At 44.3% G+C, this 13,510-nt stretch overlaps 1 protein-coding gene across 6 annotated transcripts in view; it reads left to right on the top strand.

The window, feature by feature from the left end:
- VANGL1 (VANGL planar cell polarity protein 1) overlaps positions 1–7,153 on the top strand; it is a 54,285-nt gene extending 47,132 nt beyond the window's left edge. For 5 of the 6 annotated variants that reach the window (XM_049095831.1, XM_025453417.3, XM_025453416.3 and 2 more), the window contains one exon: positions 26–7,153. In XM_049095831.1, coding sequence (XP_048951788.1) covers positions 26–286 — 261 coding nt within the window. In that variant the 3' untranslated portion in view covers positions 287–7,153. The remainder of the gene's footprint in view (positions 1–25) is intronic. The other variant, XR_003139540.3, reaches the window with a different exon arrangement.
- Positions 7,154–13,510: the final 6,357 nt, after the last annotated feature.

A 13,510-nucleotide genomic window follows, 5' to 3' on the forward strand; every position in this document is an offset into this window, starting at 1 on the left:
AATGGCCATTCCCCTTCTTTCTCAGGCCTTTCTAGAACGTTACCTCAGTGCGGGCCCTACCCTGCAATATGACAAGGAGCGCTGGCTCTCGACGCAGTGGAGGCTGGTTAGCGACGAGGCCGTGACGAGTGGACTGCGGGACGGAATCGTCTTCGTCCTGAAATGCTTGGACTTCAGCCTCGTGGTCAATGTGAAGAGAATTCCATTCATCGTGCTCTCAGAAGAGTTCATAGACCCCAAATCTCACAAGTTTGTCCTACGCTTGCAGTCCGAGACCTCGGTTTAAAAGTTTTCTATGTGTGGCTTTATTACAAAAAAAAAAAAGAATATATATATATATACATATATATATATATATTTAGAGAGAGAGATATCTATATGTATACCAGAGGGGCATCTTTTTTTTATTATTATTATTCCTCATTGCTGCCTGGAACTGGCAGATGATAAACCAATATCCTTCGACCATCTGCACTTTATCTGGAAGGAAGCAGGGGATGTCCACCCTGGAAAAAAGTGACGGACGACATCTAACTTTTGTGGATGGGACTTCTCGCGAAGCGGTTCCCTGGCAATTGTGTGACAGCTGTAAACCAAAGCGGAGCAGGTGGTCCTTGGGAGCCTCGCCTTACAGCAGCTGGTCCCCCCACCTCTCATCCAGGATCACGCCCTCCTGGCGCTTCTGGTCCGCCCCCTCCGAGACTCCCGGGGGCAGGACACGTCTTCATTCCGTTTTGGGAAACTAGACATGACACGTCCATGTACGTGCTTGGGTGTGTAAACGTCCAGTTCCACGTCACCCACGGGAGCCCCGGGGCTGCTCCAGAAATACCTGCCTTCGTCTCTGTTCTCTGTTGCCTTAGATTCTGCTGAGAAAGATCACAACAAAAAATGTGCACTGTTTACAGCAATCAGTGATTTGATTTTGGTCCCCTCTGCCCCGAGAGAAAACCTACCTGTCCTGTTTCTGACCCTGTTTGCATAGGTTTGCAGATCCCATGATTGCCCACTCGTCTCATGCCATCCACCCTTCCCTGCGCACACACCACACTCCCACCTGGGTGGTAGCCCTGGCTGGGGAAGCCCAGCCTTCAGAGCTGCCCAGGACCTGGCTCTTCCTGTGTGCTCACAGGCCCTGTGTACCGCCTCCAGCGGGTGCCACGGACTGTCTGCGTAAAGAAGCCTAGAATGCCAACCAAGGAGAACACTGGGAGAGCAAGCCTGCCAGATTGTCCCTGTTAGGCAGCATGAGCCCCTCCCCTCCCACCTGTCCTCCCCACTGCTCACAGGGACCTGGGGGAAGACAGATACTGCCACTCAGGGACTGGCAGGTGCAGCCTAGAGCCTCTAATTTCCCCGGGGAGCTAAGCCCTCGCAAGGCTTCATAGCAAGCTGCCCTGCCAAGGGAGACCAAACAGTGCCCACTGCAGTGACCGCCGCTGCTGTCCGGTTCCTGATTTCTGACCACCGTCACTGTGCAGCTCATGACCTCAGCCACCAGGGAAGGGGCTACTTTGGCCCTGGTGTTAGAATTCCTTGTAGTTCTTGGTAAAGTGGGGAGAGAGAGTGGATGAGCAGCAGAGCTAGGGGAAAGGAAAGGTGGGGAGCCAATCTTATCCCAAACGATTCATCTGTGATCTGTTTCTTAAATGTAGCTGGTGTCAGGAGGCTCAGCCTTGGCCCGGGGGTGCAGCCGTGGCCGGGGGGTAGGTGGCAAGCCATCTTGGCAGAGCCCTGCTGCAGGGGCACTCCCACCTGGGCCTCCATTTGCCTTCCTGTATCCACTGGATAGGCAGACCTTTCCAGAGTATTTACCCTTGCTTCTCCTAGGGATTTGGGGTGTCCAGTCACCTCGCTTTAGAAAAGGGAGACACTGTCTCAATGCTCTTTGCGACCGCAAGTACCCGTCCTGGTTTGTGCATTCCAAAAAGGGGTGCTGTATTTGTGTATCATTTTTTACAATCAGAATTGGCTTTGGATACTTCTTAATACACCTGTACCTGAAAAAGCGAACAGCATTCTTGAATCAACAGCCTGCAGCTCAAAACGATGTGTTGGAAAAGAAGGAAGGTACCAGTCGGTGTGGCATGCAGCCAAGATGTGCTATGTAACTACGTGGTCCTGTTTATGGAAAACACATACCATGTAACCATGGTGCTTCTGTTCTTAGTTTTTGAAGTGGACATTCCTTACAATGATGACTTTCTCAGGAAATATATTTTGGGGAGATAGGACAAAGGATGGTCAAAGTGCCTGGGACCTTAGCTGGGTCACAGTTACGATGTCCCAGACTAAGTGTGTCACAGGCTTCTGCATCAGGAGCATAGCAGCTGAAGATGCCATAAGTAGTTGCTGTGGCGCATATACAGAACATGGAGTTCGTGATGACACTATTCATTTGCACCCTAAAATATTGTGCTTCCAACCCTGTCTTAAGCTACCAGGCCAGAAGGGGTGAAGATGGAATCATGGCTTTGGTGCCTATTTTCATTCCCAGCAGGGTGAAGAAAGGTTTAAAATAAGGAATTTATTTTCTGTCCACCCCCTTGTCTCTCCCCACAGTCTTTACATAGGAGAATGTCAAGACTTTCTGAAATTATTGTTTTGGTTTTAAATTGGATATTGATTTTTTTACACTGACTTTGTATTGAGTCCCTTTTGAAAGAATAACAAAATAAAATGCAGGATCTTTGTATAAAGGCTTTGCACTTTCAAAATCTTAATAACTTGAGTTACTGGTGCAGTGGGAACAATGTAAATGGCATTAAAAAGATTGAAGGTTTCAGAAAGCCTCGTCACACAGCCGAGTGCGAAGCATTTTTATTTCGCTTCTTGGAACCAATAGGCTATTCTTAAAAAGCAGGTAAAGTGCCCTAGGGCTAGTAAAATACATGAGACTTCACAGTGGAGGAGGTAAGATTTCATTTGCCTTAAATGTTTATAGATTTCCTATGACTTGCAACCTCAGTTATTAAAACGTGGAAGTTAAAATGTTTGGTGGAGAGGACCCTGTAGGGAGCCCATGCCTGAGATCTCTCTCTCTCTACCCTCGGCAGTGTCTTAACCAGTGGCTAACTTGCTGTTCAACATATACTTCTGAAGGGGATGACACTTCTTAATCATCCGTGAACTGAATGTTAAAAAGTCTGCATGCTCAGAGTTGGAAGGATCTTGAAGGTTTTATAGTTTTCCCATCCTTTGCATCAATCAGTTTGGTCAGAATGCTGAATGCTTCTGCTAAAGTTCACCAGGTAAGCCTTTGAGAAGATGCTTGAGCAGGTTTTTGCCCAGCTGTCATCATCCCCTGTCTTCCTCTCTGTCCTCCCCTTTCAAGTCTACGGATAGGACAAATTCTGTATAGAAGTGGGTGGAGGTGAGTGGCCCTGGAGCACGTGTGTGCACGTGCACGCGTCACATTGGGGTTCGTTCATGGAGCTGGAGCTCCTTTCCAGCAGGGAGGTGGTGGTGGCTGGGCTGCTGTTGGGGAGGATGAGATAGGGTGTCCCCCTCCCCTTTCACCATACTTGGGGCTCCTCTTGGTTTTGCAGGCATGTATTTAGATGAGGCTGTAGCTCTGTGGCAAGCCCCCAGCCTGTCAGGATGGTGGAAATCATTGCCTTGCTCCTCCCCCCCCCGCCCCCAACCCGCACCTGGGGAAGGGTTAGTCTCTGTGAAACCAAGAGAATCAGATCCTTGGTTCACACTCCCTCTGGCTGGATCGTGCGATGCAAGTCTCCCTAAGTGGTAGCTGTGTGTTTTCCATATATATGTGCATGGCTCTGCGTCGAATTACCACACGGATGGCACATTTATGTGTGAGGCCTCTGGAACCTCTGTGTTGTGTGTAGCTGGTGGGTGTCCCGTCAACAAGTAACTTAGACATGTGTTTGTATGGGTGAGTGTCTTCAGAGTGTGTTTCTGCCTGTGGCCCATGGGGGAGGGATTTCCTAACAGCACCCATTTTCTGGAAGGCTGTTCTAAAGCCAGTTTACTTCTCCCCTGGCTCTTTATTCCGTCCTGGCAGTTACACTGGCTTCTCCCCAGGAGTAAATGGCTTTAGCATAGAAGTGTCTTCTGGAAAGCTTGATGTCCTGCAGGCAATCCATTAGACTCTTTCTTGCCTTAGGACCCTATGGCCTGAAAACAGCAAGAAACAGAGAAAGAAAGGTCAAGCTTTGTGATAATTACTGCTACAACTTTACCACCCTGGAAGCCTTACTATCTATTTCTCAATATAACTTAAAAGTTGAGCTTCATAAAGAAAAATAAGACTGATTATCAAAAGTAGCACAGAAATGTTAATATTTTAAGTCATCCAACAGAGATCCTGCAATTGTAAAGTAATGCATTTCTGGGTAGCATTTATGCTTTATGGATCTTGTTACAAAAAAAAAAAATCACGACTGTGATTTTACTATGTAAGCTTGTAGTCATATTCCATCATAAATAAAATATGAATTGTTCTTAAGCCCATAGCACAGTTCTTGAATGGTATTCAGCGCAGCAGTCAACCAAGGTAGTTTAGATGCTACATTGAAGTTGCCTGTATTGCCCTTTAACCAAGTGGATGCTGAGAAAATTAGATTTCAGATCATGTTTTTGACAAAATGTATTCTGGCCACACAAGGAAGAGAAGAGTACCAGCACATTTATCAGGTATTACGTATTTAGGTGCTGTTCTAGAACATGAACTCCTTTTAGGCAGTTCTCTCAGTTTAACAGGGGAGGAAGAGGACGATCAGAGAGGGAGGGACTTGTCTCAGGTCTCCTGCCTAGTGAATGGGGTTTCAAATCTAATGTCTGACTCCAGCACCTCACTCCCTGCACCTTGATGCGTGATCTAAACAAGCTGGCATTCTGGAATGTGAATAAGGGAGCTGAGGACCCCTAACCTGGAATCAGAACCTGGGCTGAGGGTTCCTCCCAGGGAGTGGAATCCCTTCTGTTCTTCCATTTTGTACCAGAGCTGTGGCCCGAGGGAGTGTCTCCATCGTGCTGGCAAATTTCATAGGATTTCTAAATTGAAAGAATTTGTGAATGCCCTTCCCCTGGGAAAACTAGCCCTGCTAGCACCACACATAGACCAAGGAGCTGTTGTTCTGGTAGCTGTCCTTTACTTTGGCCCCTCTGGCCCTCCACCCCGGGCAGGGAGCTGGGCAGGGGCAGACCTGGCCTCTTCTCAAGCTGAGGAACCCTTCACTGGTGCTCCACTCCCTCTGGTTAGGGTGGTAGAGGCACCACCTGCAGGCCCAGCCTCCAGAGGTCTGGAACTGGGGTCCCCTGGCCTCCCTCCTTGACCTGTGTGTTCACAGCAGGCATTTCACATCCCACTGTTTTTCCCCACATTTGCCCTCAAGAGTTTTAACAGAACATACATAAAACAGAAGTCTGAAAACATGGTTTTCCTCTCTTCTAATGTCTTTAAGATTCTGTTCCATTGTGCACAAACTACCCTTTTCTTTCATGCTGTTCATTTTCTTCAGAGCACAGGAAAATGAAGCTGATACATTCCTCAGCTTGGCTACTCATTTAGAATCAGGACAGATTTTCAAAGGGTAGAAGAGAAATAAACTAATAAGATAGGAAGTTGAGGACTCCATGAGTCTCCCATGCACCATCCCATTTCTACTTAGATAATCCAATTTGCTGTGTTTCACCTGTAAAATAAATATCTTTAATGGGTTGTCTTTGAGTCCCCCCAGCATAACAGATTTCTAATATCTGAAGCAGTACTGTAAAAGGCCACTTCCAAAATGACACTAAGAATCTACAGTTTATATGTGTTGCAGCTTGAAAACACACCAATGTTTTGTCTTAGTAGGATAAAAATACTCTTAAGCCTGGAGAGCAAATGTGAAAACCCCCAGGCTTTTATTGTAAGAGTGCCTTTCGGCACTTCTTTGGGCACTGAAATTATATTTGCTTATAACTATTTGAATGTATAGTTGTCTGGTGTTGTGTTTGCTTATATTTATCGGAGCTTTCTCTTATAACAGGAGTTTTCATTCTGGAAGAACTTATCATTTAGGAGCTCTTAAGCTCCCCATGAGCCCAAAGCCTAGGAAAGCTTCATCTCTGAGGTCCAGCGACTGTTGCTCAGGGAATTAGCAGTGGGACCCAGGCAGCTGATCTGTGGGTGATGAGTCTAGTTTAACTCGTGTCGTTGCACACTGTCACCATTCCAGGGGCCAGGTAGAAAGAGGTGGCAGTGTCTTTTCATGTGCCGGTGCTCCTTGGTCACAGAAATAATGGAATGTTCACTTAATGTTGTTCATCATCCTCAAAAAAAAAAAAAAAAAAAAAAAGAAGAAGAAGAAAAAGAAAAAGGGATGTAAAATTCAAACCTTGGTGGTAATTCCTTATTTTTATAATGGATTCACTGGAGGCTTTAAATAGCAAATTCCCTGAGACCCCTAAATGATGACATTAACCAAATTTTATTTCCAAGTAGTTGTTTATGAGCACTACTATTGTGTGGAGTGCAGGACACTAACCAGAATGAGCACAGGTGGATATTGTCTTACTGGGGTGGTGAGATCTTATGCAGTGGCAAAGATGCTAGAGAGAAGGCTAGGGAGGCCTGAGTCAGATCTTCTTCAGATAAGTTTATTTGACAATTGCTCTTGTGTTCAAAGAATTTTTTGCTTCTGGATTTCGAACTTAGAAAGTTCTGTGACAAAACCATCTGGCTCTGTCTGATGGATAGAGCAAAGATGTGGCCAGATGTGCAAAGATGTGGCCAGAGGTCCTTGTGTTCTTTCTCAGTAGTTAATACTATAGCTTGTAACCAGGAGAGGCAGTTTTGCTAATGTCTCTACTCCGATCACTGTATCTGTAGGAGAAAGTCTAAATATGATGTCCTGCGTAAACAGGTGGCAGGCTCTGTTGAGGCATTTCAAACATCTAAATGAATGACTCTACTAGCAACCATCTGCGAAAGTAAGTTTACCTATGTTCATGAGGTGTATGTAATGAAATCTCTTCATTGTGACATCCATCATTAATAATGTTAGCATCTACTACTGACATGGTGTACCTGGCAGCCAAGTTATTTGGTTCCCTTTTGGATCCTCCATCCCAATTAACTGTAAAACATTTTATATGTTACATTTTTTAATACTGTAAAACTTGAAAAATAAACAGAAATCCCAAATTGTGGTTCGCTTCCTTTTTTCATATATTTCAATTTAAAAGGTTGTCTGCTTGTATAGGGAACATTTTCACTCTTGCATAATTTTGATACTGTCTTAAAGACAACCCATCAAGGGGCACCTGGGTGGTACAGTTAGTTAAGCATCCTCAGTTTCAGCTCAGGTCATGATCCCAGAGTCCTGGATTTGAGACCTACATCAAGTTCCATCCTCAGTGGGGAGTCTGCTTGAGATTCTCTCTCCCTCTCCCTCTGCCCCTCCCACTCATTCTTTCCCCCTCTCAAATAAATAAATCCTAAAAAAAAAAAAAGACAACCTGTGAAGTTTCTATGAACACTAAGATAACTATGATAGATTGAATCTGAGAATGGATTGTCATTGTAATGAAAATCTGTTGCAATCATTTTATGCTTGAGAGAATGTTTTAAATGAATAGATTACTGAAAATTAAAATCTTAGGCTCTAGAAATGAAGATGAAATAGGCCTTTTAAGTAAATCAGCAAGTGAATAAAGATCTTTGAGTCAAGTAAGGAGGAAGAGAAGCATCAGACCCTGGATTGATGAGGGGGGTGAATACTGGAATCTTGTGGTGAGTGGCTTAGTAATTCAGTTTTCATTACTGACTGATTTAAAAATAGGTCTATTTAAAAGGAACTTGATAATATGACAGAAATGTTGTGGGGAGAAGGGGACAGTGGGAGCGCCTGGCTGGCTCAGTCAGTATTGCATGCGACTCTTGATCTCAGGGTCAGGTTGTGAGTTGAAGTTCCACTTTGCATGTGGAGCCTACTTAAAATTAATTTAGAAAAAAAAGAAATGTTGGAACTTGCCTTCTGCTACCCTCAGCTATCTTTTTTTATCTATATAGAGTACTGATAACACACAATCAAATTCTTAACCTATTCCATGGACAGGGGTTAGAGATAGCAATTGATTTGAAGATGTTCATTGTTTAGATTATCCATAAGGTCTATTTCTCTGGGCCATTGGCCAACCCATGCATAATTTAAATCTGCACTAGCAACCCCTGCTAGAGAAAAGACTCAAGTTGCTGCAGACATAAACCAAGGACTCTTCTCTTTTTTCATTCATTACCCATCACACAGCTATAGAATTTTGGAGAAGTATTGAGATGATCAGATGATAAGCTATCAGATTATGGAAGTGGAGTGAAGGATATCAAGATGGCACCAATTACGTCACTGCCTGTATATCCAGTGCCAGAGACTGGACACACCAGCGGCAGCACAGCCAGGGACAGTATCCCTGCTTCCAGAGAAGCTTGGCAATTCGTTGTTGGTGTCAACAAGTCATGCAAACATCTAGTTATACAGGCTAATGTTGCCGTGGAAAAACAAAACTACATTTGACATTTGGGTGCGTTCTCTGTATTTGCATATGAACGTGTTACTGAGGTTCTGAGAATTTGTAATATTTTCAGACAAAATGGTGGTGGCACAAGGTACTTTAAACCATTGCTTTTTCTAGAGTTTTGCTCAGACATTCCATCTTGTCCCCTCATTTTTGCCTTCTTTGATCTGCATGTGCTAAACAAGCTGTAAGGTCCATTGATTGAATATTTGAGTGAATAAGTAAATGAGAACATGATGGCATACTCAGTGCTGAAGCTATCAGCTATAACCTAATCACACATGATTATTTTGGGGGAATCATTGGGATTTTGAAGGATCCTAGGGTTAACAATAACAATTCTAGCCATCACTACTGTGAAGAGTTCAGATGGGTAAAATATCAGATTAATTCAAAAGAGGTCCTTAATTCATCTTGCAAGCATTTGGGTCTGCAAATACATTAAAATAAATGAATGGATACTTAGGGGGCTATGGAGCATTCTGTTCCCGGAGAGTGGGGCCTGGGACTTCTGTCATCCCCATGCTACTTTGCTCTTCATCACGATGCCTGTATTTCTAGTGGACTTTGCTAACCTGAGTAAAGAACATTGCACATCAGAAACTCCTCTCTGAGTCAAAGTGATTCTGCGTTCCTATTTTTTGTATAGTCGCAATTTGTTATTTGAAGCAAATCGGAACAGATGACACCATCGCCAAAATGGTGCTGATTAACTTTTGATAACCACTAGCATGTTCTTCATGGTACTAATCACTGTTCAATTAGCTTTGCATAGGGCTTAGAGAGTACTCAGTCTAACAAGTTTACTAAGTACCTATCAGAACTTAGGCACTGAGGATGGAACAGAATTAGCTGACGTCTTTTTTCCTAAGCTTGCTTTGAGACAACTAGGGGGGAAAAGACATATAAGTAAAAGCAGGATAAATTGTGGCTTCTGTAAGAGAGCTTTGTACGTGGTACAGTGAGGGCTCAGTGGTTGAGGTGGCCCGTTCACCTGGGTATGACCGGAATAGTCATAGGACGGACCTTACTTTACACTTAATATAGTTGGGAGTTTGCCAGGCAGATGGGAAAAGACAGGTGTTCTAGTATGGAAGAGCACGAGGCAAGGCTTGGAGTTGTTAAGCAGCCAGGCAGCTTCTACCAACTTCTGGTTCTAAAAGTAGAGGAGGCAGGTGGCTGGGAGGCTTGTGAGATATGAGGCTGGCAAGGTGGCTAGAAGGCAGGTCATGCAGACCTTGAGTGCCCTGTGAAGGAAATTGGCTTTTACCAATTACAAAGCTACACCTGACGCCCTATCTTGATGCTAAGGGTGCCGACCCAACTTCTGCTAAGAATAACAACTGGATGCTATAATCCCCAATGAGCTATCTGGACGCCCTAATTCCAAGACAGATACTCCTTGTACGTAGCAGAAATTGCCCCATTTAGTCTGATCCTTTCCTGACCCAGGAGCCTAGCTACCACCAGCATCAGCATCAGCACTACTCAGACTTTGCTTGCTTCATAGGCAGGAAAGACGCTTCAAGGACTTTCTATTTTATAAGACCTATCTCGTTTCTCCTCCCCAACCTCCCACCACATGCACACAGCTCGACATTCAGCAGTCAACACCCTTTCCATTCATAGCTCGCTCTTTGGCCTCTTAGTCTTAAAAAAATCTTTTAAACACCTACTGGGAATAGAGAACCACTGAAAAATTTTAAGCATGTGTGTGACATGATCAGCTTTTCATTTTAGAAAGATCACTTGAGGGACACCTAGGTGCTTCAGTGGTTGAGTGTCTGCCATTGTCCTGGAGTCCTGGAATCGAGTCCCACATCAGGCTCCCTGCTGGGAGCCTGCTTCTCCCTCTGCCTGTGCCTCTCTCATTAATAAATAAATAAAATCTTAAAAAAAAGAAAAGAAAAGAAAGTTCACTTGATCTCAGCATGCAGGCTGTCTCAGAGATGGGAGAGCAGCTGGGGCAACCCAGGTGAGAGACTGTAAAACCTGTTGCCTGGTAGGGGTGGGTGCAGAGGAGAGCACAGCACATGCCCCCAATTAGTGCAGTAGCAGGACACAATGGAATGGCTCTAAGGTTTCTGGCTTGAGCACTGTCGGAGGGGCATGTCTCTCCCCTGCTCCGCTGCATCTATGAAGAAGGACCTTTTCCTGAATGCTGCTGGACTTTTGCCAGAGATAGAGTTACCAGGTTAATGGGCAACAACCCTTTGTCCATGTTTCTTGGGGTGAAGTTATTGTGGAGGGTCTGTTTTTTTTTTTTTTTCTCCTTCCCGTCCGTCCTTGCCCACTGAGCAGCAATGGCCTGGGTCTGCTCTACAAGCCTGATTCCCTTGGGTGGCCTGCATGTTGGAGGTAGGAAGCTAGGAAGCCTATTTTACTCATCTCTAGTCTCCAAATTACTGTTTTTATATAATAATGGTGATTATTTATTATTATTAATGTTGCACAGCTGACTTCTTGACCTAATTTTAGAGAGATCTTTAGACCTCAAAGCCGTGTTGATTCGAGGGCCCTCTGGGACCTCCAGATGAAGCTGTCCAGGAGAAACCATTGGAATGAGGGGTTTGGAAACAGGAAAGCCTGTCTGGAGACAGATGTTGGTAAGCACGAGCTGGGAGAGATGACCTGGGGGAGAGGACGAGCCGTGGTCCCCAGCCCTGGCTTGTGTCAGTTCCCAGTGACACTTTCTAAAATGCAGATGGTCAAGCTCTAGCTCTGGAGGTGGCTCATCATGATCTCTGGGCTGGTGCCAGGCATCTATCTGTCTTTTCTATATCAGCTGGGCAGACAGTATTCTGATGCTCACTGCGCAGGGTTGAGAAGCCCTGGTGAGAGTGGAAAGTTGGAGGGCACAGCCCCAGAACCCATCAACACTTATGAGAGGTGCATGTGTCTCCATGTATCAGGATGGTTGATCAAAAGCTACTTGGTAATAGTCTATGACAAGTGACATTATTTCAAATATTGGCCTCCTGTGTTATATGAACTGGGGCCTAGACAGTACACAGCCTTATTATGGAAAAGATAAACTTATTTCTAATTATGAGATATTATCTTTTAAAGAATACACTGAGGGGTTGCCTAGGTATCCCAGGCAGTTGGGCGTCAGACTCTTGGTTTCAGCTCAGGTCATGATCTCAGGGTTCTGGGATCGAGCCCCACGTTGGGCTCTGTGCTCAGCAAGGAGTCTGCTTAGGAGACTCCTAAGGAGTCTCTGCCCCTCCCCACCATGCATGGGCACACACAAATACATAAAGACTTAATTAATACACTGAAAATGATTGTGCATTCTTGATAACACAATGATTTTTTTTTTCTCAACAGGACAGCCAGATCTTGCTGTTCTAATTGCCCTACGTTTTCAATATGGGATAAGGTGATTATGGCCTCCAGAAGGAAAAGAGAAAGAGTATCTTGGTATAAGAGGTTATGGGAAATTCACTTGAGTCTATCTCAGGACGCTATCTGAGGAAAAGAAATGGAATCCTTTGATTAATTTAAAGAATTTAATCTAAATCCTTGATTTAAGTATAAAAATGGGGTTACACTTATACTCCTGTGCAGTGTTTGTGTGACCCTGGGAAAATTACTTGGGCCCTCTGTGTCTTAGTTTCTTCATCTGTAAAATGGGGATAATAACAAGACTTATTTCCTAAGAACTTTGTAAGGATGAAATGACATAATACATGTAAAGGACATAGCATAGTGCTCCAGGCACATACCAAGCATTCAATAAAAATACCAGCTTAAAAAGGTTTAGACCAATAACTAAACAGCATGAGTACCTACAGATAGTACTAGCTTAACACTCAGTGCTTCTTAATATGGGAGTACCATGATATGACTTAGACTTAATGCATATTACTCAGGCCTCCAGGAACAAGAGAATTTTCTGAGCTGGGGAATAGACCACTTTCATGACAGATTACATTCTTCGGCTGTTTGAAAGATTAGCTTCAAAGGTTGCTTTGAAAATTTACCTCCCCAAGAGTTTAGTAGAAGTGTGGTTGGATCTGACTGGATTGCTGCATAGTTTGCCTTGTGAAGTGCCTGCCTTGATTTATGAGGGGGAGAAATAAAAATAAGGAGGCCTTGTAAGCATTGTTATCCAACAGTGCTGGGGAATCCTAGGTATTCCAGGTAATCAACTAGTCACCCATCAATTCAATAAATGAGTATCTACTTTGTGTTGGACAAAGTGCTAGCTGCTAAGGATACAAAGATAAATAAATTCCTTGCCTCCAAGAAGCCTACAATTTAGCAAAAGGACAGACATGTAAATATGTACTACAATCTAAAAGACAATTTCCATGCTTGGGGGTATGCACAAAATACCATGGTTGCAGAAGGGAAGGGGACCCCTTCGGACCACCTGGACAATTGGATATGTGGTGATATCACTCTTCCAATCTGGGACACAATGAAGAGGAGGAGTTTAGGGGAAAGGGTAATGAGTTGGGATTTCGGGACTTCTGGGTGGGTCAGTGGTTGAGCATCCGTCTTTGGCTCAGGGCATGATCCTAGAGTCCCAGGATCAAGTCCTACACAGGGCTTCCTGCGTAGAGCCTGCTTCTCCCTCTGCCTGTGTCTCTGCCTTTCTCTCTCTGTGTGTGTCTCTCATGAGTAAATAAAAATAAAATCTTTTTTAAAAAATGAGTTAGGATTTTGCTCTGCTGTTTGAATTGCTTGTGCAACATCCAAACCAAGATCAATGAAAGCATCTAAAACTCGAGAGAGTGGTCAAGGTTAGAGACCCAGACTTGGAGGTCATTAGCACAAAGGTGGTAGCTGATGGGCATGGATGGTAATACCTTGGAACAATGTTAGAGTTGTGAGATACTGTGAAACACTCTCACTTAAAGGGCAGGCAGAGGAAGAGGGGCCAGAAAGAAAAACAGAGAAGGGATGGAAATGTAGGACAGGAACCAAGAGAGAACAAGCAGGATCAGAAAAACCAAGAGGATGTTTAAGATAGCCTCAA

Source organism: Canis lupus, chromosome 17 (genome assembly GCF_003254725.2).
Source record: "Canis lupus dingo isolate Sandy chromosome 17, ASM325472v2, whole genome shotgun sequence".
NCBI classification, from domain to species: Eukaryota; Metazoa; Chordata; class Mammalia; order Carnivora; family Canidae; genus Canis; species Canis lupus.